This window comes from Pempheris klunzingeri, chromosome 11, assembly GCF_042242105.1.
Source record: "Pempheris klunzingeri isolate RE-2024b chromosome 11, fPemKlu1.hap1, whole genome shotgun sequence".
Classification (NCBI taxonomy): Eukaryota; Metazoa; Chordata; class Actinopteri; order Acropomatiformes; family Pempheridae; genus Pempheris; species Pempheris klunzingeri.
The window spans coordinates 9,405,572-9,430,430 of record NC_092022.1 but is presented as its reverse complement, the minus strand read 5'-3'; the positions used below and the strand labels follow the sequence as shown (position 1 = coordinate 9,430,430).

General features: G+C 39.4%; 1 protein-coding gene across 4 annotated transcripts in view; it reads left to right on the top strand.

Annotated features, from left to right (window-relative positions):
• chl1a (cell adhesion molecule L1-like a) overlaps window positions 1–23,747 on the top strand; it is a 35,678-nt gene extending 11,931 nt beyond the window's left edge. Inside the window, exons 14-27 of one of the 4 annotated variants that reach the window (XM_070839901.1) lie at window positions 573–738; window positions 1,120–1,244; window positions 1,433–1,537; window positions 3,850–4,047; window positions 4,384–4,454; window positions 4,558–4,780; window positions 5,725–5,840; window positions 7,640–7,844; window positions 8,741–8,863; window positions 10,534–10,716; window positions 16,952–17,113; window positions 17,496–17,627; window positions 18,872–18,944; window positions 23,177–23,747. In XM_070839901.1, coding sequence (XP_070696002.1) covers window positions 573–738; window positions 1,120–1,244; window positions 1,433–1,537; window positions 3,850–4,047; window positions 4,384–4,454; window positions 4,558–4,780; window positions 5,725–5,840; window positions 7,640–7,844; window positions 8,741–8,863; window positions 10,534–10,716; window positions 16,952–17,113; window positions 17,496–17,627; window positions 18,872–18,944; window positions 23,177–23,390 — 2,096 coding nt within the window. In that variant the 3' untranslated portion in view covers window positions 23,391–23,747. Of the gene's footprint in view, window positions 1–572; window positions 739–1,119; window positions 1,245–1,432; window positions 1,538–3,849; window positions 4,048–4,383; window positions 4,455–4,557; window positions 4,781–5,724; window positions 5,841–7,639; window positions 7,845–8,740; window positions 8,864–10,533; window positions 10,717–16,951; window positions 17,114–17,495; window positions 17,676–18,871; window positions 18,945–23,176 lie in introns of all 4 variants that reach the window. The other 3 variants (XM_070839899.1, XM_070839903.1, XM_070839902.1) reach the window with 3 other exon arrangements.
• The last annotated feature ends 1,112 nt before the right edge of the window (window positions 23,748–24,859 follow it).

Genomic DNA, 24,859 nt, shown 5'->3' with positions numbered 1-24,859 from the left:
CAGTAAATGGCTTTTGTATACATGCAAAACAGTGTTATTTGGTTTTACATGAAGCTTAAGATCTGGATGGTAGAGCTTTTTTATATTTATTTTTTTAAGCATGCACTGCAGTGACTGATCATGTAGTTAAAACGAGGTAGTCTGTATCTGCTAGGTCCTTTGAAATATGCTCATGCTGAAAAGCCAAGCCTAGATACTAGGCTGAAATGAAATTCATCTTTCATTGATGTTATAAAAAGATGCAGCATAAATAATAATGTGGTGGAACATATTTAGAAATATATTTTTCATGGGAGTTTCTTAAATGCAAATTACCATGGAAATGCACTGCACAGTATCAAGACATTTCCATTCGATTTCTCATTTCACAAATCAAAGAGGCAGTTACTGTGAGAAAGATTCATTTGTAAAGTAAATAGTTTGGCTCAACTTCAAATATTCACATCTTATCTGAAGTGTGCAGGAATTATGAATAATTATTTTCTTTGGCTCCATCCTAACAAGACAAACATCACTATCTTATCTGTTTAATGTATGTGGCTTCTTTGTTTTTTTTTTTCTTTCTTCCTTAGACTCTACAAAAATAGTAGATCCACCTCGAGACATGCAGATCATCAGTGGGACCACAGCTCAGTTGATGTGCAGGGCAGAGTATGATAAAGGTCTGCAGGGCACCTTTGAGGTTGTATGGAGGAAGGACGAGGAGGAAATCCCGCTCTCCTTTGAGGAAAATTCCAGGTAGGTTGGCTGCGGTTTCATAGTGAATCCATTAGTTTTCAGGTGTGCTTGTGTTTGAGATGGCTATGCTAATGTTAGGGAAGAGAGAATTCATGAAAAGTCCCCAAAGTTTTTTTTTCCTTGGCCTGATCAGTAGAGGGTCAAAGACAGGGGATTTTACTGGTCTTGTCTGCTTGATGAATTAAATAATTACCTCTGCCAAATATGTTCTGTTTTTCTTTGTGTGTATCTAAAAAAACTCACTTTATTAAAGTTTGACCATAATTACTGCACTTGCTTGAATGAAAAAATTCCGCCACCTATAAACCATAATTACTTACCACTCTGTGCATTCCGGCGCACATTGTAGCTGTATACTGATGAATGTCCTCACATGTTCAGATACTTAATGGACGATGGCATGCTGCAGATCCTGAATGTGAACCTGAGTGATCAGGGAATGTACACATGCACAGCAAGAACCAGCCTAGATGAGAGGAATGCCACCGCACTACTCACTGTACTCGGTAAAATGGGTTTCGTAAATAATATAGTATAGAATATCATTAATTATTGATTACACATTCTTTGAAAGGACTTTGAATATAGACAATGGCATAAATAAGTTAAAACAGGGTTTTGCATTGTGGTTTGGACATCATTATCATGTTTAAACTGAATGAACATCTAATATTGTATGTATTTTGTGTTGCAGATGTTCCCGACGCTCCAAAACATTTAGAGTTGTCTAAACTTGAGAGTCCGAGGAATGTCCGCCTGTCTTGGGTACCTGGAAGTGACCACAACAGCTCTGTAACAGGTAGAAGTTAATGTAGAAGTAGAAAATCTGAAGTCTGGAAGGGGCTGGGGGGTGGTAGATGTGCAAAATAATGGAGCGGAGAAATAGAGAGCATGAAGTTACTTGAACACTATATATTATAGTATAATATTGTGACTATCATTTTGTTACACTTTGGTTTACAGCCTATGTAATGATATGATTTCTGTGTAATTTGTACAATTACAAAATAATTAGAGTTAGTTAATTAGGTGAGTGAGCTCATGTAAACTCTGGCCATTCCTAAGACACATCCACAGTATTATATGTATTTCTTTATAACAGACAGTTGCTGTGGACGCAGTTCTGATCTGCAATAAATCACCATATCTTTATATCAATAAAATTGTTAAAAAACATCAGTATATAAAAAGTCAGTATTAACTATCAATTTGTGGATTTCTTCAGTATGAGGCTGTGTAATAAGCAGGATGATGTTCAGTGAGCGGTGGTTGTTATTGCAAAATGAAGGAATCTTCTCTTGAATCATCCTGAAGCTAGAAATGACATAATAGTATATAGATAATAGCGCATACACACCAGCATACCTACATTGGTTGCACACTCACTGCCAAGGGATCAGTGTGAATAAAAGATCTCTCAGAAATAGGTTGAACTGAGTCAAATAAAGTCTGCAGACTGTTGTTGAAAACTGGATTAGAGCTGCTGTTTGATGCAAGCTCCTATTGAATTACTGTACATGACTAAATGCTGTCATGTCTCCTCCTTTGTGAAAAGGAGGGTGGGTAACAGATTCAGCTGCTGTGATCACTAATGAGAGCTTCCACAACTTCTGCCAAGTGATTGCTGCAAATAGCTGTGAAGAGCTGAGAGTTCTGACATGAAAGCTTGTGTCTTATTTATGCTTCAAAAAAGAGGGAGTCATTTATTTTGTAAGTTAGTGATGATAAGAATTTATATCCATTGATAAATGTACCCTCTTGTACATGTCACTTTTGTGTTTATTAGCTTTGATGTGTGTTATTCATGATCAAAAATTAGAACAGACATGCCTGAAAAGATATCCTTTGTCAGACTGAAATTTGTTGTCTAATTAAACATCTTGTAGCAACAGACATCAGTTGTGAGGCCAGCTCGTTACTAACGATATCTGTGGATCACACACTTTGGCTCAGCAAGTGGATGTGTGTAGAAATATTCATTTAATGTGATTAATTTGCTATGGAAATTGCCAAAAGCTATAATCATTCTCTTCTTTACTCATTTATTATTCCCTACATGATAAACAGTCACTTCGGTACTCTTGTATTGTGATACACTGAACTGATATTTGTGATATTTATGAATCATCATCATTTTCGACACACTTACAGGTCTAGTGTTGCATAACTAATTTGCGCATCTGTCATTTCAAGAACAAGGTAGCGATGCATTAGGGGATTTTTGACAAAAAGGTAAATTAATTATTAATTATTTTTTGGCCACTTGGGACAGAGGAAACAAGTTAAGGGCACAACATTGACACGCTGTATCATCACCTATTAAGTTTATGTGCATATTTGTTAATCAGTTCCTTATTTATTCATCATCATCATCATCATCATCCACTTTAATCTCTGTTTTTCTCTCTACTAACTCCTGTCAGGAATGTCTGGCTATGTAGTTGTTAAATGCTCCACTGAGTTCATCAGCTGGTTCCTAACGGTGTCTGTCTGCTGTTTTGCACTGAGCAGGTGGTGTACAGTGGGATTTCTGAGCTTTTTCACTGACCACAACTACCTGCTGTGGCCGAAAGCTGTGCTATAAGAGCAGCGAGAGTGAACCAAATCAGTAAAATTGCAGGCCGGACAGATTAACAATGAGCTGAAATATTTTCAATGCTGTAGTTGGAAGTTGTGAGATTCCTTTTTTAAAGTTCATCAAATGAGGCATCAAACAGTTAGGTGAGATTGACGCTGCTTTTATGTCTGTGTGTGAAGTACAACGCTGGAATCAGGAGGCAATTAGCATAGCTTAGCATAAAGACTGGACTCAGGAGGAAACAGCTAGCCTTGTCCTCTTCAGACCTCAAAATTCTGCCTACCAGCACCCCTTAAGTTTTATGCTAAGGTAAAGCTACTTGCCTCTGACTCCATCTTTGCTCTCAACACAGACATGACATTGGTCTCAATCGTCTCATGTAACTTTCAGAAAGACAGCAATTAAACATAAAGTGTAAACCATTAAAACCACTACAGTGAGTAATGAGTAATGCATGCTTTCTCAGCAGCTGTGATGATCAGTTGCATGGTGATGTCTGATTGTGTATGTCTCCTGTATCACCATGAGCACAGAATTCATTGTGGAATATGAGGAGAGCCAATGGGCGCCTGGCAGGTGGAAGGAGCTACAGAAAGTCCCTGGTAACCAGGCAACAGCTGAGCTGGCACTGCATGGACACCTTAACTACCAGTTCAGAGTGTATGCTGTTAATGCCGTTGGACCTGGACCCCCCAGTGAGAGCACTGAGAGCTACAAAACACCCCCTGCTGGTGAGACTTGCTCCCTTTAATTAACGTTTTCTGCTGTGGTTAACGGTCTATTGTGAGAACATGCAAAGTTTTAACAGTTTTCTTCTGAAATGTGCAGAGAGATGCTGTGCGGGGAGACCAGTTTTCAGCCATACTTTTTAGCAGTGGATATTCTTTCCTTTAAGTTGCCAAGTGTTAAATCTTACTTAAATATGCTTATGTATGAAAGAAAGATACTTGTACTATAATTGCTTGATTCTGTTTTAGCTGACTAATATGGATAGAAAAAAATGAGATGAATTCCCCTCGTTCATTTTTTAATTTGCAAATATCTGATTATACAACTTCTCTTCAAAGCTCCTGATAGGAATCCAGAAAACATAAAAATTCAAGGACATCTTCCTCATCAAATGGACATTAGCTGGGAGGTAAGAGGAAAAAGCATGCCCGTTTATAGTATTGCACTCAGCAAACCTTTATAGAAGCATTTTTTCAAGATTTCCCAGTCATCGACACACTCTCCTGTTGTAGCCGCTGTTGTCTATCGAACACAATGGCCCAGGGCTCGAGTACCAGGTGAGCTACAGAAGGCTGGACATTGAAGATGACTGGACGAAGCATCTGGTCAAAAGACACTCATTTGTCGTGAGGAACACGTCAACTTTTGTCCCCTATGAGATCAAAATTCAGAGCAGGAACAGTCACGGCTGGGGACCAGTTCCTAAAGTTGTTACTGGTTACTCTGGAGAAGACGGTGAGTCACAGAGCTAATACTTCCACTACTGTATGTATCCATTTATATTTCATAAGTATATTTAATTCAGAATTTCACTATGTATGTTTATATGCAATTCACCTTTGTTCTGCTGTTTCATTAAAACACACCCTTAGGCTGAACTAGCACACGTGGGTGTTTTGCTTGTGACTTACTGTGAACTTTTTTTGTGTTATCGTATCCCGTCCTGTTTTCAGTCGTCTTTTGGCATTGTCTGCGGGAAAATGTGTCAGGTTAAGTTCTTTCCTTTTTTCCTTTTGCCCCTGGTTTTAACCCTGTACAGGTGTGCAGTAGTGATTTTTCCTCCCCTCTGAAAAAGAAAAAAAAAACAAATAAAAAAACACCATTGCAAAATCCGGCAGGTGGCAGATAACTTTTGTAGAGCAGAGGGATGTCAAATTTCCACCTCTCTCTCAGAAGCTGTGGGAGATTTGACAGGTCACAACACACTTATGTTTTAGGCCCACTGAGGCACAATGGCTGCTACTTTCTCTAGTGTTTGCTGTACTTCTTTTCTTCCTTTCCCACTACCAGTGCAGTAACCTGTAGAGCAGAGAATATTGAGAGCATTTTCATTATGTATGCTTGGTGCTGTATTTGTCCCTGCTGAAAGAAGAAAAAAAACAACAACTGGAAAGTGCCTCATTTTGTGTCCAGCTTAGTATGTATTTGTGCACATTTATGCTGATCTTCCAGCATCAATGTTTTTATATACCTTTAACATAACAGCACAGAGTGTCTAATTAGGCTCTTTATGTTCAGCTGGGTCCATTTTTATTGTTTTTCTTATTGTACCTGCAAGCTTTTTTTTTCTCTGAGTTTTCTTTACACATATTTTATGGCAGTGTTAAAAAGTCTCTGCAAAGATGACCTGTTGTTTGCAGCATGTCTGGGTTCCTGACCTTCCTTTATGTGTTCTTCAGTGCCGGCTGCAGCACCACGGGATGTAGCCGTGGAGGTGATCAACACAACTGTTCTGAGAGTTAGCTGGACCCCGGCTCCGCCTGCCACAGTGAGAGGTCATCTAGGGGGCTACCATGTAAGTTTTCATGGTCCTGCAGCCTGTTTTCTTTCAGACTGCAATATGTAACTGTAGGCTTTCAGTGGCAACAGAGGAACTCTAAACAGAAATATTTTACAATACAATAATTAGTTTTGGTTGTAACATGAGATCAGTTCAAAGAGGTTATTAGACTTAACATCATGAACGAATGTAATAAAAAGTATAGAAATGACCTGATATTGACTTGGTAATCAGGCGGACACAGAAATTACAGTTTTAAGGGTTGTTACTTGACATTAGTTACTTAAATAGCATTTGTGAAAAAGATAATAAACTGCAGTTAAAGCAGAATAATTATATAACTTTCACTTACTATATATAAGTATCAGAAATTTTAGGGGCAGAATTGCATTGTGAAATAGTATACCTGATATTTACTAGATTCTTTTATGATTAACTAACTAACTAACATTAACTAATGTCTATCATGATTATTTTTTAAATCCTGGAAAGACAGCAGGCTAGTAAGTTGGTTAATGACATTAGTGTCAGTTTGGAATTTGTAAGGTTAAAATCCTTTTCCTGGATTAACTGGTTCAAATCTTTATTGTAGCATTATTTATTGTACTCATTATACTAGATATTTCTTGTTTTATCTCACTCACTTGTCTTCAGTGTGTCATAATCAAGTTTGTCTTTTGTAACTTCCTTTTTCAGCCAATAGTGCAAGTGCAAACAAACAGGATACAGCTGAGGCAAAAAATACAAAAAACGTTTCTTGTGTGATTTAACAACAGTGAATCTTATTTTTTTTAGGTGCCATATTCCAGAAGTCTCACACTATGAAGCAATAGCAAAGCTCCCATAGTAGTAAATCTATTTAATGCTTATTATCCATTCGAACAGGATGTTGTGAGTGACACATTGACATTGCTTGTAAAGCATTAATCTCACAAAAAATCTTTCTAAAAATGAAGTTGTGTGTCAGGTGACGTTTGACACATGAGCATCTCTTATTTCCATTATAATAATGAGGAGGTAGAGAAAGATTATTTCCTGAAATTGCAATGGTTTAAGAATTTGTTACATTTGCCCAATCCAATTTATTTTCACCTATCTTATACAGTCTATGGTTTTCACCTCCAACATTTCGACTCCTATAATGGCTCTTCTCTGAATGATGTGCCTTTTGTGTTACGAAACAGCAGTGCACCACCTCCGGAGGAGAAAGCCAACAATAAGATTTCTGCATGTGCTCACAGAGACATCTCAGTTTTGAGAGCAGTACTAGTAGGCTTGTGAATTAAGCGAGAAATAAATTTCACAGATTACATTAAGTAGTGTATGACTTTTAATATCTAATTGGTTAGGTAATGGATGTAGAGTATAATCAAAATAACAATATGATGAAATAAAATCATTTGTATTTCTGTAATAGTAAGAATGTGTTGAATGCGGTGAAATACCCGTAAAAAATTATGCTTTTTGGCACATTTTTTCGTCACTTCACTCTGTCACTTCTATAATTGTTGTATTTTGTGTTATTTTCACATTTGTAGGCGGCTCAGTGGTTGACAATGACAATGTGTTTGATATAGCTGTTGTATCCCTTAATGCAATAGGTGAAATTTCTACATCTCAGATTCACAGTTCATATGTGACTTCACATACCATATCTCCCTCATTAGAGGGGAAACCAGGCATTAATTACTGCTCCACAACGTATTTTATTTCTCTGCTTTTCCTTACTCTGTCTGTCTTTCTCCTCCTCTCCCTCCTCTCAATGCGCTGTTCCGACATATTCCTCACTGTTTTCTATTACCTCTCTCTCAAAGGTTCACTGGCAGAGGAAAAAAAGTCTGCATAATCCCAACAAGATTTTAGATGAGCGCCAGTCCCTGTCTTTTCCCGGGAAGAGGACGCATGCCATCGTGCCGGGCCTCCAACCTTTCTCCGAGTATATACTCGCTGTCAACGTTTTCAACAAGAAGGGCAATGGGCCCAACAGTGATCCGGTCACCTTCATTACTCCAGAGGGAGGTGAGGTGACGCAAACATACAACACACAACATATGGATGCTTCTCACGCACTTATGAACACAAGGACAGAGAAACTAAAAAAATATAGCCACGTTTGTAAGAAAATACATAAACAGCATGGTGGACATTAAAAGGCAGTGAGATATTTTAACAATTTTAACAAAAGCACAGATTTTGTTTACATTGAACATCCCCTCCACTCTAAAATGTGTTTGAGTGCTTATCGTTTCTTCACTTGGTTGTTTGTGCTTCATTGTGCACAAAATGTTTAATGATTTTTATTCTTTTTTTCAAATTCATCTGCTTAAAGCAAAACATTTTTATACTCACCTTAAATCTGAATCTAGGGCCTGTAGCCACAAGCATGATTTGTGACATCACAACTAGTCTGGAAGTCTGTCATAGTCCAGAAAGCAATTTACACATGGGAAGTAGGAGACATTTTTGCATCCAGTAATTAAAAAACATTTGCATATTCATAGCTTTGCTAATGGGAGGACAGGAAGGATATAGATTTAAGAAAAAAAACAAAAAAAACAGGTAATTGAACTTTTTGTGGCAAAACCGTATCTGACACAAATAATAATTCAGTATAAGTACTTTTACAGAAGATGTCTGGAGGGGATCTTTAAATTAAGTAGCTACAGTACAATGTTTGGCCTTAAGGCCAGGAGAGAAAGAAGAAGTCATCAAAGGTAGCCCGAGTCTAGATTTTTCATAAAAACACTTGTTAAAGGCTGCACAGTGTTGCAGCCTTGTGAAATGACAAAGCTGCTTTAAACAGTCACACTGTTATACGTTACATCAATGTGTTTTTCATCTGTTTAGAACACTTTAAGAAAATAGAGAAACACATCTACCCAGTCGATGCATTAACATTATGCTCCTTTTCATAGTTCCTGAGCAAGTGCCCATCCTGACTGCTTCCAATGCCCAGAAAGACTCCATTTTGCTGGTGTGGGGCCCACCGCTGGTGACAAATGGCATCCTCACTGGTTATCTCCTGCAGTACCACCTCAGTATGTACACATATAATGGTGACTTCCACAATGTATACCTTTGTCTTAATATGAGGTTTTTCTTCAATAGATTTCTCTTTACTGTAGTGCAGTATTTTGTAGGAGAATTGCAGGGAGTGGAGAAAAAATTCAGAGGGAAGGAAATATGGGGGTGGAAGGGGTGGGTGGGTCTGGGATACTACAGTTTACCTTTGAATTTATAGGTTTGATGTCAAATTGATAAACCGGAAAACATACTTCATGCACTATAATTTACCCCTCTTCCATCTCCTCTCCTGTGTTATCACATCAAACACTAGGTTGCACTGTTGAACACTGAACATGCCACAATGGACTGCAACAGCCCAATTGTGCTGGCTACTTCAGGTTGTGGTTTGACAGTTTTCTCAGTGTTTCATATCTTGTATCCTCTCGGATTGCAGGTTTTCTTTCAAAAGGATAATTTAAGCCAGCGCTGTTTGTGCCTCTTCTTTGGCATTTATCACTCAGAAGCAAACTCTCCACATTTATGCTCCAAAACCGTTAGAGTGAACAAGTGAGTGAGGGGCTTTCATCACTCTTCCTCTGTTTTCAAAGCCTACACTCGCGTTGGCTGACATTTCTGAAGTCTTTTGTGTAAAATGTGAAGGCAGAGACAGACCTTTGCCGCCTCCACCAGCACCCACAGAGTCTGGCCAGCTCTTCAATACAGTCCATCCCCCTCTTCTTTCTGCTTTTTCCCGTATCAGATGTCAGAATTTAGACAGATATTACTACACAATGCCATCTGTGGGTGTTGGAGGTTTTTCTGGTTGAACTGATTCACTATGTAACTGAAGCGTATCTCAAATGTAGTTTTCTCTTAATTCTATGAATATAATTCAATAAATGTGGTATATAGGCACAGTCTGCACTCTGTTGAGTGTCTGTATAATCACTCAGTAAATAATCTGATGATGTTCACAAAGCTAATGAAGTATCCAGTTTTCTGTGCTGCAAACATACATCAATTTTCCACACAGGCTTGGCACATAGTCACTTCTCACCTGCAACTCAACATTGGCACAGTAATGACATCAACAGGGTGGGATGGCGGTTGCTTTCTACAGTCTGCACACATTCTGTACTTTGATCTATAATGCAAGTTTGGTGATACATTATGCTGCTTGTGATTGCTATTCTTCTGATTTCCCTCCACTGCTTCTGCCTTATGCTTATTTTTTTTTCTTTTGTCCCTTTATCTTCCTTCTGTCTTTTCCACCTGTTCTTGTATTTCTTCCTTTTACACTAGTGTGCAGGTCTTCCCTCATCATGTCTCCTCCATTTCCTCCTCCTCCTGATTTCTTTTTCCTTCACTCCTCCTCCTCTTTTCATCCATTGCCACTTGTTTACATACTCCCCCTGCCATCCCTTGAACTCTCTATCTCCTCCTTTCATCTCCTCTCGCCTTTCTTCATAATGTATTCCTCCTCAGCTCACCTGTCACGACGTGTATCTGCAACATTCACTTTCTGCATGAGCTAGCATGACATCTCTTCATCTTCCCCTTCCCTCCATAATTGACCCTCATTATAGTTTTGTTCCATTAACATACAACATGAGCCAACAGTGATGACTTTTTCTGCGCCTATCCGTTGTAGGCTCACTCATGCCTCAGGAACTGACCTGACATCCTTCTCCTTCCTCTATAGTTAATGAGACTGCACTGGAGGTGGTTGATTCCCGGGAGATAAACATCACTAGGGCTGACACCACCCAGTGGCAGGTTCAGAGCTTAGAGGAGGGCAGCCTCTACCGCTTCCTCCTCAGCGCCTGCACTCGAGCAGGTTGTGGACCCCCGCTGGCCCAGGAGAGCAGCACCATTACTCAAACACGTGAGTTGAAAAAAAAATCAGCGTAGCTAGCATAATTGTGTGGTTAATAAGATATCATTTGCATTGGTTTGGCCCACCAGTGTTTTTGAAACATACAGCAGTGCACTACAGAGATAGTGGTTGCAATGTAATTGTTTATCTGGGTTTGGAAGCTATATCTTTTAAACGAAGGCTATGTCACACATTTGTGCCACTGAGTTTAAAATAAGTGGGTGTTTGCAAGTCATGAATGGACTAATGAAACTCTTTCCTCTGTATCGTGGGAACTGTGGGATCCAGTGTTTTTGGAGCTCGGCCTACACTGAATAAAAGTCAGGACATTTTATCATCTGATGCAAAGATTTTGATCTTGCACCAGTTCTCTGTTACATATGCCTCCCTCTCTGGATTTTCACTTGTCAAAAGAGTTTGGCCCTGAGTCATTTAGAGCTTTATATAAAAACAAAAGGACTTTCCTTTAGACATGTTCTAAAAGATATAGGGAGCCATTGCAGCTCCTCCAGAGCACACTTGAGTGCTGTGATTCCTCTTTGTCGTTTTGTTTTGAAGCCCAGTAGCAGGATTGTGAAAAAGTTTTACCCTTTAAATACCCTTTTAAAGAAGACCAGCGAGAATTGTCTGTTTGAGATGAAAGTAGGAATTAGTTGTGTGGCAACTTGCTAGATTAGAAGTGCCTATATCCAGTGTTTTGCACTTTGTCTGAGATGTTAGCCTATACATAAAAATGCTATTTTGGCCTCTCAGCATTCGTACAATTGGAAGCTTTGTTGATGTCTGAATTGAAAGTATGTTGTCTGATATAATCTTTGGAACCAGAGATTCTTGTATGGTGCATCTTTATGGCTTTGAGGCCTAGTTCAAGTGTAGTTGCTTTTTGTACTTTTTGTTTTGTTAGTTTTTGATTGCAGAAAGATGGGATATGAGTGAGCTTAAAGCATTTTGTTAAGTTGGCTCTACTGAAATGTATAATCATGTGTCACCTGCATAGTTGTGAAAAGTGTGTTAGCGAGACACCCTCAATAGCTGACATTAAATAAAGTATCACCAGGAGGACACTTCTGAAAGCAATGCAAATGCTGTAACCAGCTGTTTCTGCATTTAGATCCATTTACATTGTTGTGTTTTAGTTTGTCCTATAATCGAACTTCTTCTTTACTTTCAGACAGCAGTTTATTTAAGGGTAACTTTTAATTTTTTATGAGTGAATCAACATGGCACATGGAGGATTTATTCTCAAACTTAAAGCGTTTTGAGGCAGAAAAGAACAAAACAAGTATTCCCTTTGAAGGAGTAAATACAGGGATTGTCATCTTTCGCTATATCTGCTTTGATGGTAACTATATTTGTGAATGGTACTTTTTGTAGAAGGGTGAAAATAAGAGTTAAAAATAAAATTAAATTAAATAAGTTTTAAGTGCTGATCATAGAGCAATACTGTGGAACTTCCTACTAAGTGCATACAGCCTTATTATAAGTTAGTTATTATAAGTTAAATTGTATAGTTATAGGCTTTTTATAACTGAAACATGGACCCCCAGTTCAGCTTCTCTGCATTTCCCTCCAGTGGCCTTATATGATCTTTTTTGTATCGACTAGAGTTGATAAATCACGGTGATGTTGTGTTACACAACCCTTTAATGACCTTGAGTGTTCATCAGGTTGTTGTCCAGGATGTCATCCATTTCAACCACAGTCGGTCTCACTGGGGGAATTAATGAGCTGATAAGTTCAGAGAACAAAACCTCTGTTGTAGCATCTTTGATCCTGTTCTGGGCTGTGATTTTTCTGATATTTGTAGTTAAAATGCGTAGAACACATAAGCAACAATAATCATAAACAGCCCTTTTGATATTACCAGACCACATGTTGCGATACCAATGTGTATCATTAATGCAATGACAAATGTGCAGAACCCGTTTTAAAATTATTCTGTCACACCTGGTGATATTCCAGTGAGACAGGATCAGAGAATTCAGGAATACATTGTGACAACTGCCTTGTTGGTCTGTATGAGAACTGCAGGTCCACGTATCACTTCCAAACTAACGCTTTCAAAACATGAAAGTATGTCCAGATCAACCTTAGAGCAGATAGTTTGATTTGCAAAAATAGCAGCAATCCTATCTTATCTTTTGTCCTGGTTAACTGAATTGTAAAAAGCTATAGTTAACATCATCAGCTACACTGGTTTGAGCCAGTACATAGAAATAGGTCTTTGTAGATCTTGAACATTGGCAAAACTAATGAAAATCTTAAATTAATTACTGTTATAACAAACATAATGGCTTTATGTTTTTATCTTACATAAAGTGAAGCCATGCAGATTCTGTGTGTTTTACTTTTACTCTCTGTTAAGTCATTGATTCTGGAGAAAGATTGTTGATATTTTGCTAGTTAACACAATCAGATAGCTAGCGTGTACCAGATTTCACTATCTCTACCTGCCAATTACAGAGCCAAGGCTGTGTTCCAGCACACACACAGAACAGAAAGCTAGCGGACCGTGAGGAGATATCCGCTGAATTTGACAGAAAGTTTATTGGATTAGAATAGCTGACTCCATCTTTAGCACTTGACACTGGTTGTTTGTTGATCCCTATAATTTAAATCAATAGAGTGACAACGTTACCTTCCACCATTCCATTTTTGCTGCCTTTGGCAGCCGTTAGTACACAATAAACACTGTAAATAATTGCTAGAATTTCGTGACAGTTCAAAGCCCCTGCCTCCAAAAAATAAGAAGGCATAAGGAAATGTTTCTCCACAATCTCTGAATATTTTAATGCTTATCTTTTAATGTTTAAAAGTTGTACTTTCTTTGCTAGCTTTTATATTTCCTTTGAGACGTTTTGCATCTTGTAGGTGGATGTCCAGCCTGAGAGCCATTAGATGCATTGTTTGTAAATATGGTTGAGCATGACTCTCGGTGGGGAGATAAAATGGTTCTGTTTTGGAGCGCTCTCCTCGGGGCATGTTAGTCACAATGCGGCAGAGTAGATTTATGGATGCCAATAGCACGGAGCAGGGGCACCATGAATTTCGAGATCCTGATGGGGAGTGATGGAGTGACAATGAAAAAAATGAATGCATATGAGTTAGGCGCGGGCAATAAAGTGCTCCTTTTAGGCTTCACCTTTGTGACTGAGCGAGCTTTTAATGCTTATCGCCATTTAGTTAGGATACTATTGTGTAGCTTCAAAATAGTCTGGACAGATTACAGTGAGACATTCCAGAACAAAAAACAGCCACAGATGTGTCTGTGTGTGTCCACGGGTCTTTGTTTAAAAGGCTTGTAATGCAAAGAGAGTAAAAAAAAAAAAAAAAAACACTAAAGGATGGGGGGGGGGGGGGCATCATCTGTGAAAAAGCAGAGCAGGAAAAACAGAGAGAGCAGCAAAAACTGAGAGAGAGCAACTAACAGCCATAGCAGAAGAGTGTGGAAGACAGAGAAAAAATATCTTTTTTCTCTCCATCAGGTCTCATGAGATAGCAAAGCAGCAGAGATAAAGCGGACTACAAACATGACAAAAAAGCACAGAGTCACACAAAAACAACCAGCTCCTCAAGAGATTAAATTATTTGCTCCCTGCCACAGCATCTGAACACCCAAGTTGCTATCGCTGACATATTTGCTAACAACTTCTTAATGTTTGAAAAAGCTTAGTTAGAAAATTAATAATCAAGGGTTTGGTTCATCTTCACTGCAAATCAGCTCAGGATTCAGCAATCGGAGCAGGACAGGATGCGTCAGTGCACAGCAGTGTTAATTTTTTAATGTGAGTTCATGTTGGGGCACACAATGTGAGAGGTAATGCAGACAACAGTGTGCGAATTGTGTGTGCCACAGGTGATAAAAGAGTGATATCAGTGATTGCAAATTCAGTCCACGTAAACTCAATGAAACAATGGAGATTACTAGCACAGTTCACCAGAGCAATACCAACATAGTGAAAACTAAAAAATCTAACTATGAGGCAAATTGTTGATAACCTAATCCAAAACCTATAATATTAGTAGAAATAGTAATTTAACATACACTTATTGAATTCAGGATAATCAATAACCAAAACCAGTTTTTACTGTTGTCAAGTGCTGAAGTACAATTCCTCAAAATCAATAAAAGTGATACCTACAGGTATGACCATGCAGCTACTATATACTTTATAAGTAATAAGTTCATACTGACAATAATCACCTGTTTTTCAGTTCCAAAACAGATCTCAATTAATACTATAAACCACAAATGTATGAATCCCATTGTTCTGTTATTGTCATTGTTCTCTTATAGTAATGTATTTAATGACAATGTGAAAACCATGTGACAATGAGAAATGTGTCGCTGCAGCTACTCTCAGTTTTACAGAGCTTTGATTGCAAGTTTCAGCTCATTGTTCAGCAGTCTGGTTTTGTGCATCGAACTGTAGGACATTACTGTTCATTAACACAACAATCATGGAAATATATTCATACTGACAGCTATTAAGTAGATTGCATTTGTCATCAAGGACAAAGTGGATGATCTTTGTCCTCCACAGTGCCGCCTGGCGGCGCAGCTCACCACCAGTCACCAAATCCAAAACACCATTAAGAAATAATAACAAATAATAAAATAAGCAGGCATCCATCTGTGTGTGGTCATTTTTGCCCAAACATTTGTTTGTGTGGATGTACATGCATGTGTGTGTCTGTTGGTGTGTGTGTATGTGTGTGTGTGTCTGCTTGGTCTATAAACCCTAAAGCTGGCTTTCCATATATATGTAATCTTCTGCTGTATTTCATTTTCTTTTTATCCCTCTGAAGATTTGGCCCCGACTCCAACTGTGGCCCCTGTTCAGAGCAGTATGTATCGCTGCCTTCAGCCGCTGCAGCTTGCTAACATAGAAGTAGTGGCGAAGTTAGATGTGGTTGTAGGTGTGTTGCTGTAGCAAGTAACTAGCCAAAGCCTCATCAAATGTTTGTCCTTTATCACTTGTACAAATATAGTTTCGGTAATACCATTTCAGGAAAAGACAGAATTTTTTTTTGGAAAATTGCAGTTTGAATTTGCAATTCAGATTCATTATGGAGACACATACCATGCTACAGTTACGGTGTGTCTGCTATCAGTTGCACTGCACTCACACTTGCTGCTATAAATCCAGTTGCACCGGTTGCTCTAATAATCTCCCCTTCATGTAGTCTATAGAGCTCTCTTGTTGCACAATATAGAGTATTAGACCTGACAGCATTGCAGCAGGAATCTAACATCTGAGGCTTCTCTTTCATTTCAGGCCACAACTGCTCTCTCTCGTTTCCCAGCTCCAACCTAGACAATTCAACTTATCCTCCTTTAGGTATATAGCTGACACTCACATGTGCACAGCCAATCATGTCACTGTGATCTTGTCTTGATGTACCTCAAGTTTCAGCTAACAATGGGATTTGAGACATGGAGTTGTTTCAATCTATTCTGATATCCGCTCACGGTGGGTGGAGGGTGGGGTGCTGGGGGGGTGGGGGGGGGTTCAGGAAATTCCAGCTTTGCTTAGAAGAAGAGTAGATGTCACTCACGCCCACGATCTCTATATCTACCCTTTATCAGCCAAAATCCATCTCCACTCAATTAAGTCTGGGGCCCAGCCTTGCCTTTTGAACTGTCGTCTTGAAGGGTTTCTGCTTGCTGCACTGTTCTCAAGCTGCGGGGGGAACCTATTTGCCTCTGCTAATCCTCTTTTCCTGCCTTCTTTCTCCTTTGCTCTGTGCCTGTCTGTGTTTTCCTTCCCTCCTTATTTTCCTCCTTCTATTTTTTCTCTCTTTATCAGTTCCAGTCCTGTTGAATATAAGCTCTTATGTGAGTGACACCTTTGCCAAACTCAGCTGGACTGCCAGAGAAGAACAGCAGGACTTGCAGCTTTATGTGGCTTATATGAATAACCGTAAGCTACTTTTCCTGTCCCCGCCTTGCTAAACATTGATAGGAATTTTAGGCGGCATCATGTTTAAGTGCAACTGGGAAGGTTTTATAGAAACATCTAAAAATATATTTTAAGCCTAATGTCTGCGTAGCTGCTTCCTACATTTCCAGGATTGCCTCAAAATGTATTAAGATGTATGTAAAGTTATATATAGTACAACAAATACATTTAACTTAAGAAGCATTTATTACTTGGCAACAGCACATCCTGTCTTCTTTTTCGATAACATGATTAGCAATACAGACTTGCTGCTTATGCACTTGTTGTGCTTGGCTGTGTAGGTGATGGTAAATGGCGGATTTCAGAGGCAGTAAACAGTTCTCAAAGTTTCCACGTAATTGATGGGCTCAAACCGGGGATGGTGTACACCGTACGACTCATGGCCAAGAGGCTGCTCGATAACGCTAGCATTTTTGAAGACGTTATCCAGACTCGAGTCAAAGGTGAGAGGAGAGAAAGGGGTCATAGTCACTAGAGTTTAGCAGTTTGACTGTACTGTAACAGTACAAAAAAATTATTGACATATTGATATTGACTGTGGTTAGTGTCTGAGTGTATTTATTTTTACTTGAATCCTTGTACATTTGTTTTGTTTTTTCCCTCTAATATTCTTTCAGAAAAGATTGATTGATTGTTTTAGCCGAAGGGAATGTTAGTCGACTACAGCGTGAGAACATCCTCTCAAACTAGAATCCACCATGTTTTTCTGTTTTAGTCAAATATCAAGTTATTTGGGGAGTGCTTGAGGGAACTGTCATATTCAAATAGGCTGATGTGTAAAGTTGATCCTTGAGCTCTGTGTGTATTTGCTGTTTTTGTTCTCAGGCTTGGGAGGTCAGCGGAGCGACTTCTCGACCCAGGGCTGGGTCATTGGGACCATGTGTGCCGTGGCGCTCCTCACCCTTGTTGCACTTGTGGCCTGCTTTGTGCGGAGAAACAAAGGTGGCAAGTATGCAGGTACGCCATCGCCGCACCAGCGACAAGACATGTTCTCCATGGAAAAAGGTCAGTTAGTCTTTGAACAGGGTTGGGTCCCCTTGTCATTTCGCTTCAGGAAGTAAATCAAAATTCATGAAATGTACACCACATGGGGAAAAACACCACTCTGGCTTAGTTATTAGCAAATTTAATTGTCTCTAAAATTTCACCAATTTTTCAAGATGATGCTTTGATTTGACTTTGACGTGATTTTGATTGACCTCCTGAAAGAATGGAAATGTGCAATGACCCACAACCCTGACCCCAACCCTGTTTGGATATGCATTAAGCACGCATGATGGCCACCTATGCATGCTAACCCTGCAAGTGAAGGTTTACTGCATGTCAAATAATTTGTGTAGCCCTATTAGTTTGGCCTGGTATTTTTTTATTAGACACCTTGTCAAAGCCAGGCGAGAGGGAACCAGCTGGATTTGTTCCACACCTCCAAACCTCTCACCTGCACAGACCTTCTTTGCTCTTTCCCTGCGCCTTGGTGCTGCCTCATATCAGAGCCAAATTCAGTCTCACAATGGTACCTACCTGCAAAGTGTCTCCTCACTCAGTTTCTTTCCTCTCCACCTGCTTTCCCATCTTCTCCTTACCACTCCACTTCTTTGCCTGCAGTAGCGTTTGACATGAAGCACTGAATATTTCATCAGCTCCTTTGGATTCCCCCTTTGCCCATCCAGCTCTTTTCATGGAATTCCTCTTTTGTCTCTCTCAAAAGCAACTGGTATTTTCTGAAAGCATATTTACACAAAGAGCTGATGTGTAGCACTTTGTGCAGACATACAGAGGAGAGGCTTTCAGTGGACACACTTGATATAATGTTTACATAGTCATATTTAGTTGGACTCAAAGGCTTGTCTTATGACTTTTTAATTTTAGCTCTAACATACACTCAAGTGATGTAAAAATCCAAATCATTTATTACTCTGCACCGACTAAGCATTAATGTTGACTTTACCTTTTGCTTTAGTTTCCAAGAATTATCTGACAGAAAATCACTGAGGCTGATTTGAACTAGCCAGTGGCTGACGCTACTGTTTGAGTTATATCTCTTTGGTAAATGCTAAAGACAAGATCCTATAAAGTTATTTGAATTTAAAGCACTACAAATGTGTCCAGACAGTCCAAGTAATGTGTACTTACATCTACGGAGCAATGTGCTGCTCTTCAACAATGGTGCTGAAATATCCCTCCTGCCCTCCTCCCTGCAGTAAAAGAGAAGGAGGACCTCCACTCTGACATGGAGTCACAAGGAATGAATGATGCCACCTTCTGTGAATACAGGTGAGCTGTACCGCTGCTCTGCAGAGGAAAGCTGCAGTGCCAAAATGTGTTGAGGAAAACAGCATTTTTCTTTTGTCTCTTTGAATATCTCCATGCACTATGTTGTAACAATGTTAGTCTACACCGTCAACCATATGTTTAAAATTGTCTGGATGTCATTTGTCATGTGTCACAGTAATGTTTTTCTCCTCCAAAAGCAAACCATGCATTCATAAGCTTTACCGGGATCAGCCTAGAAGCCACTGTTCTCTTCATTTAATGGGCTAGGTAATCAAACTGTAGTTAAGAGTAGCGGGTAACAAAAACTTGAGCTTTGCTCCCCTTTAGTCGGAATTATGTGCTTTTACTTTGTTGTCAGATTTTCGGATCTGAGTGTGTGAGTCCGCTAAGTCCTGTAGGCGTCTGTGTGTGTATGTGTATGTTTGTAGAAATGTAGTAGTATATAGTGTTTCTCATTTGATCTAAAAGTACACTGTATGCTCTCTGTAATATGAGTTCAGCTGCCTTACATTGCGTAGGTCAAAAAGCAAAAAAACATACTCCATACACCTTATTATACAGCAAGATTCTGAATTTCTACCTTAAAATTGTACCTAAATTGGCTGTCAGTAAAAAGTAACAGGCTAACAAAAGCAAATAAGATGAAAAACACATGAAAGTAGTTTCACCTGTGGTAAATGAATGTCAACAGACATTTTCACATCAGTCCACATCTTCGGTCTATCAAGATTTCCTTGCTTTCTGCACTGTAAATGGATGAGATCCAACAAATCCATTATGGGTAATAAACATTCAGATAAACACTAAGCAGGGTGACTCCGGCTGTAAGCAGATCATGAGAGCAATGCTGCGGTGGAAGATACCGAATCCTTTGTAAATAGTATATAGTTTATCATTTTGAGTTAATATCTGATGTAGAATATCTGATGTTTTGAATACCAAATTTTCTAGTCTTCTATTATGCGTTATGTTTCCTGGATGGCTGGAGCGCACACCAAAACAGGGAACTTCATCTTAAATTCAGCAGTTGCTCGGGCTTTACTTTAAGTGAATTGTAGGATGGAGCTAAAAAGATCAGTGGTGGTGTGACCCCACTTTGCAACCAAGACATTTCTCAGACAACAGCTGTAATGCTATTAATTATTTAAGCTCGCATATCAGCTGCCTACTGAGCCTATCAAGGTTGTGTTTTAGCCACCTCTAATGTAGCAATGAGAAAACTTGACATTAGTGAAACATGAAATGTTGGAGAGCTGTAGATTTACTTTTAAACCTTAATTCACATTGAGAATTAAAGTGTGTTTAGAGGAATATTTTCAACACAGGCCCACATGTTTGTTGCAATGAAGAAAGCCTCCACTGCAGATGCACAGACTGATTCTAGATATACAGTAATTGCTTATGTAAAAATATGTTACATTCAATGAAACAGGAATAAACTAAGCATGCCAAATGGGTGTAAAAACTGAGCCTTTAAGCCTGAAGCAGACAGCTGTTGTATTTTATAATAGCTGTTGAATTTCCATTGTTTGCATTGTTTAGCTGCTACGGTGACAGTTAAGGAAAACTGACGGAATCCTATTTTGCTTGACAGTGCTGAAGCAACCGTTTGACAAAGCAGTGTTTGTTTGTGCACAAGCAACAGAAATCACCTAAAATAGCCTCTTCTGACTGCTTTGATTCTGCTCGTCATCATATTATTCAGAACATGATTACTTACAATTGTGCAGTTGATGCCAATTGCACTCTGATTCTTGCCAAGACTAAAATTCTGTTAAACAGGGAAGAAAGCATTATCTACCATCCTGTTTACAGGCCATAGATGATTATTATAGATTAGTTTAAAGATGTGCTAGGTGCATTTTTACTGCCCCATAGCTCCACATGTCTATATTTGTGTGAATGGATAGGGTTGTTGATCATTACCTATGACCCAGTGATTGCTCTGCAGATGCTGAGGTAGCTTTCAATCACACTTAAAGAATTGTTTTCAGTGAGGTTTCCCACTGGTGGAACGTAACAAGTAGTGCTGGATGATAATAAATGTAATTATCATACGTTGACTTTTGGTGAGATTGTAATTAATTATACAAAATAAGTTGTAATCAAAATTAGTTAGTGAGGTTTTTGTTTTCCTTTTTTTTTTTTTACAATGACACTTTTTCTGGTGTAAAGTATAAAAGTGGAGCATGGTTTATTGTAGTGACCATCAGTGTGATTTGTCATGTTGTGACATAAACATATAGAACATTAAATGATGTGATTGATTTTAGTTGAAGTTTACTTTGAGGCAGAGGAAGCCATGGTAATATGAGTTTCTGCAGATGTTTGGCTGTTTAGAATGCATCTCATGGTTGGTTTCATGAGGCTGTTCTGACTACTGTCCCCCCAGAGTGCCCTCAGCCTCGCTATGATGTTGTTTTCCTGGCTTTAGAGCTGGATTCAGGGCTCTCTTGTGCCCTTTGAATCTCTGAAGGCAATAGACCACCCACTGGTATGCCACGTGTCTGGAGAGCTGACAAGTGGTAATTATGTTTCAGACGATTTCTCTTTGGAGACAGCCCTCTGCTGCCTTGCCCCTCTGTCCACTGCAAGAACAGCAGGTGTCATAGCTTAGCCAGTCTTAGCCAACTGTGTGATGCAATTTTTCCCTCAGCAAGTTTATCTGGTTTTTTTTTTTGGTTTTTTTTTACCCCCAGTCCCTTTTTACTCATTTTAATTCTCATCTTTTTGTGCATCTTGGGAGTTGGCACCAGATGTGGCGAAACTTTCCTTCAGACACATTTAAACTAAAATAAATTCCACGTACAGGTGCACAAGGTTTGTGGGGGGGCTTCTGTTTCTGTGTTGCCCCCAAACCAAGTCAGCATGGGTCAATGGTAAGACAAATTTAATTACCTTCTGCCAGGTGATGTGCCACCATCTCTCACCTGTTTGTGAGGCTAAAGGAAACCTTTTCACGGCTACATCTGAGACCGAGCTGGATCCCCACCAAGGTCCTAAATGAGAGCTGGGGCTAAAAAGCATTCAGCTCCATTTTATCATTGTATTCAAAGCCTCTGTGGGCGGGCAGCCGTGGCTGCGGCATTCCACTGCTCTTAGATAAGAGCCACTTATCTTCAGCGCTCTAGAGTCGTCAGAGAAAGAAGGTTTGATAAGGGTTGAAATGCGGACCTTATGTGGCTTGCATGGTAAACGGCCCCATGAAATGTTGGAGATAAGATTGGTTATTAAAAATCCTGTGAAGGAGGCCCGATTTGTAATCGTAGCTTGAACCATGTCTGTGCGCTAAAATGCTGCTCAAAATGTCGAGCCTGTATTTGACACAGGTGTCAACTACAGTACGCCTCAAATGGCACTATCATATTGCAGCCACCTCAGCGCCGTCCTAAAACGCAGCCGCTCTGTGTTATGAATACTAAAACAAAGGAGAGAGAGAGGTGTTACCAAACATGGAAGGTTTAGGGAATTAGAAAAGAGGACAGGGAGGAAAAATATCCTCAGTGTTTTGAGGTGACCCCATGTCTTGTAGTGAGACACCTGCAAGTTGGCTAGTTGCCCAGCCTTAAATTGGCATCTAATCTCCTCGGCCTGCGTGTGGGCCCCTCGGGAATGCCGGGAATGACAGGCTGTTTGTCTGGGATTGCATATGCCCCACCTCTTCCCCCTTCTTCCTTCTCCCTTTCTCAATCTAAGCCCACCACCATCCCACACACACACACACACACACACACACACACACACACACACACACACACACAAACACCTCCCACTCTTTCTCACTGCACTCTGGCAATTTCCATCGCTGGTTCTAAAGAGATTTGAAATTGCCTTTGGTCCTGAAGCCTTGGCAATTAGCAATTAGTGAAGTGATTGTAGCAAGCCCTCCCCGCCTCCCTCGTGCTCCCTCTCCCGCTGTGCAGCCGCTGCATCTACCCCTGCCTACCGCCTGTAGTGATGTATTGAAACCATAAGAACTCTGTGTGAGCATGTGTGTGTTAGTGCATCCAAGCATCAATAGTTTATATGTGCTGTACGGCCTCTGTATGTGTGTCTGTATGTGTGTAGCATTTGGCTGTATGTGATATTGTGTGTGTGCTTGTGTGTCAGACACAGCCTCTCAGAGTCTTGTCTGTTGCTTCCCAACATCCATGTGATGTACTACACAATGTGTTTGTTTATGCACTGCACCACTGACCCTGGCCATCCTTCTCTGTTGTTGTTAATGGCAGTGACAGCGAAGAGAAGCCACTGAAGGGCAGTAGCCTGGGTTCCCTGAATGGCGATGATGCGGTGGGGGACAGCGTCAGCAGAGACAGCCTGGTTGACTACGCTGACGGTGATGGAGAATTCAGTGAGGATGGTTCATTTATCGGCGAATATTCCGTACGCAAGCATGGAAGCTCTGTTAGCGAACCCAGTGGACCCAACCCAGTCACTGCATAAAGCCAGGCTCCAGTTGAAACGGTCGACTTCAAATCCTTTCAAGATACTTTTTAAATTCAGCTTCCGTGGCATTTAATCTATCATGAATAGCCAAATATGGGGGAATAAAATGCTGAAGTTTTTACAGCAGGCTGACGTTTTGCCTGGGGACCAGAAAGAATACATCCTCCATTGACATTTGTGTGAATACTATATGAGTCTTTGTACATACTGTAAGAGAATGACCTGTATCTTTGTGTGTTTGATAATAATTATGATAATAAAGTGTTTTTGTACCTATCAGCCACAACATTCAGCTGTTTACATACATTTTGCTCTTTTACACCAGGCAGAAGATCAATTATTTCCCCCAAGTAAAAAAAAAAACAAACAAAACACTGAAAATGTCATACGTATTTCTTTATTCAGTGAACGTACACATGCATCTACAATGTGTATTCATTCATTTATTACAAAGTGCAGCCCTGTTTATCAAAGAATCCCTTTCCTGTAAAGGAGCCAGCACGTGGCCATAAATGTTTAAGTGTCCATTACTGTACATTTCATGTTTATATTTTGGATTTTTGTTGATGCAAATGTGTGAAATTTGATGATTTGTTCATACTCAAATTGCTAATGATACCTTTTATATCATTATATCAAACTTTTTTCCATAGTTTTTATATCAAAGAGGAGGAAACCATGCCCCTGTAAGGGTGCAGCTGGGATACATAAGTTGTTAAGCAAAATGGTTAAAGTGATATGTGTATTGCTGCATTTATCTATGGAGTGTAATCATGAATATATTTATTAAGGGACTTGTCAAAACTCTAATTCATGAAAGCTCTCACTCAAGGGCATCCCCACGAGGAAGTTTTGAATTTTTTTTTTTTTTTAATCATGTACCTTTACTCTGCTGGATATCACAGTGTGAATCAGTCTACATCCCTTTAAATTTACCAGGCAGCTGGGCTATTTATTATTTTTGAAATTGTGGGTACTTCCATCACATATTTGGTGCAATTATTCATCCTTTTCTATTTGCTGCTTCTTTTCTGTATTTTAAAAAGCATCCACTTATCTGGTGAGCTCACTTTCAAGTTGCGATGTCCTTCCACTGAACAAGGAATGTGAATACACTAAAAGAAAAATTCCTTCCTTTGTGCTTAGCTATTCCTAAAAATATACCACAAATTTTGTTGTCAAACTAAGCACTAAGGGCCATTAGAGCGATACAAACATGTCTAAACTAAGTTGAGTATTGTCAAAAGTTAAACACACTTGGATAAAATATTCATCAAGGAAATAACTCGGATAAAGTAGGCATTCGACCTGTTCAACAATCTTACTTAAACAGATGTATTAAGTGGTGCTGGCTACAAAGCAATAAATGTTTCATTGGCTAGAGGCTTGTTTTTTATGTTTTACATTCACCACTGAGATCTTGTAAGATACGAAGACTCTTTAAGACCAAAGAAGATTCTTGAATA